Source organism: Condylura cristata, unplaced genomic scaffold, assembly GCF_000260355.1.
Source record: "Condylura cristata isolate star-nosed mole 26May11 unplaced genomic scaffold, ConCri1.0 scaffold00020, whole genome shotgun sequence".
Classification (NCBI taxonomy): Eukaryota; Metazoa; Chordata; class Mammalia; order Eulipotyphla; family Talpidae; genus Condylura; species Condylura cristata.
In genome coordinates, this window is record NW_004567121.1 from 39,372,637 (window position 1) to 39,373,280 (window position 644).

Genomic DNA, 644 nt, shown 5'->3' on the forward strand with positions numbered 1-644 from the left:
GGGCGGGGCCGAGGCCGGCGTGTGGGGCCTGCGGGCAGCGGCCAGCCCTGCACTGTCCCGCAGCAACGAGCTGAGCATGCGCTCGGATTCACGCCTCAACCTGCTGGGCGATGGCACCCTGATGATCCAGAACACACGGGAGACGGACCAGGGCGTGTACCAGTGCATGGCCAAAAACGCAGCAGGGGAGGCCAAGACGCAGGAAGTGACCCTCAGGTACTTTGGGTCCCCAGGTAGGTGGCGAGTGTCTCCCCCTGCCCTCCCCCGCCCCCCCGGCCGTGCCCCGCCCCACCCAGGCAGCCTGAGCAGCGGGTCATGGTGTTTCCTGGCCAGGCACTGGTCGCGCTCAGCCACTCTCCCAGGACAGACGCGCAGAGGGGCAGGCCCAGCGGGCATGCTGGGCTCGAAGCGTCCAGAGGACGCGTCTGCCCAGCAGCTGCCCAGGACCGTGGCCTTGCTGTCTGCAGCGCAGGCTGATCTGCCGAGGGCACCGAGGAGCATGTCCCCCTGGCCAGAGGCTGCGGGCCGATCTGTGCCTGGGGCGCCCCTGCCCGTGTCTGGGGGGGCCTGGCCCGCCCGGGGACCCCGCCCTCCCGGCTCACCCTCGCTGTGTCCGTGGCCCTGGCTGTGCAGACGCGTGGCTG

The 644-nt window shown here is 71.4% G+C and overlaps 1 protein-coding gene across 1 annotated transcript in view; it reads left to right on the forward strand.

Moving 5' to 3' along the window:
- Positions 1-644, forward strand: part of PXDN (peroxidasin) — a 21,728-nt gene that overhangs the window by 4,380 nt on the left and 16,704 nt on the right. The window contains exon 6 of the mRNA XM_012727380.1: positions 39-635. Coding sequence (XP_012582834.1) covers positions 39-635 — 597 coding nt within the window. The remainder of the gene's footprint in view (positions 1-38; positions 636-644) is intronic.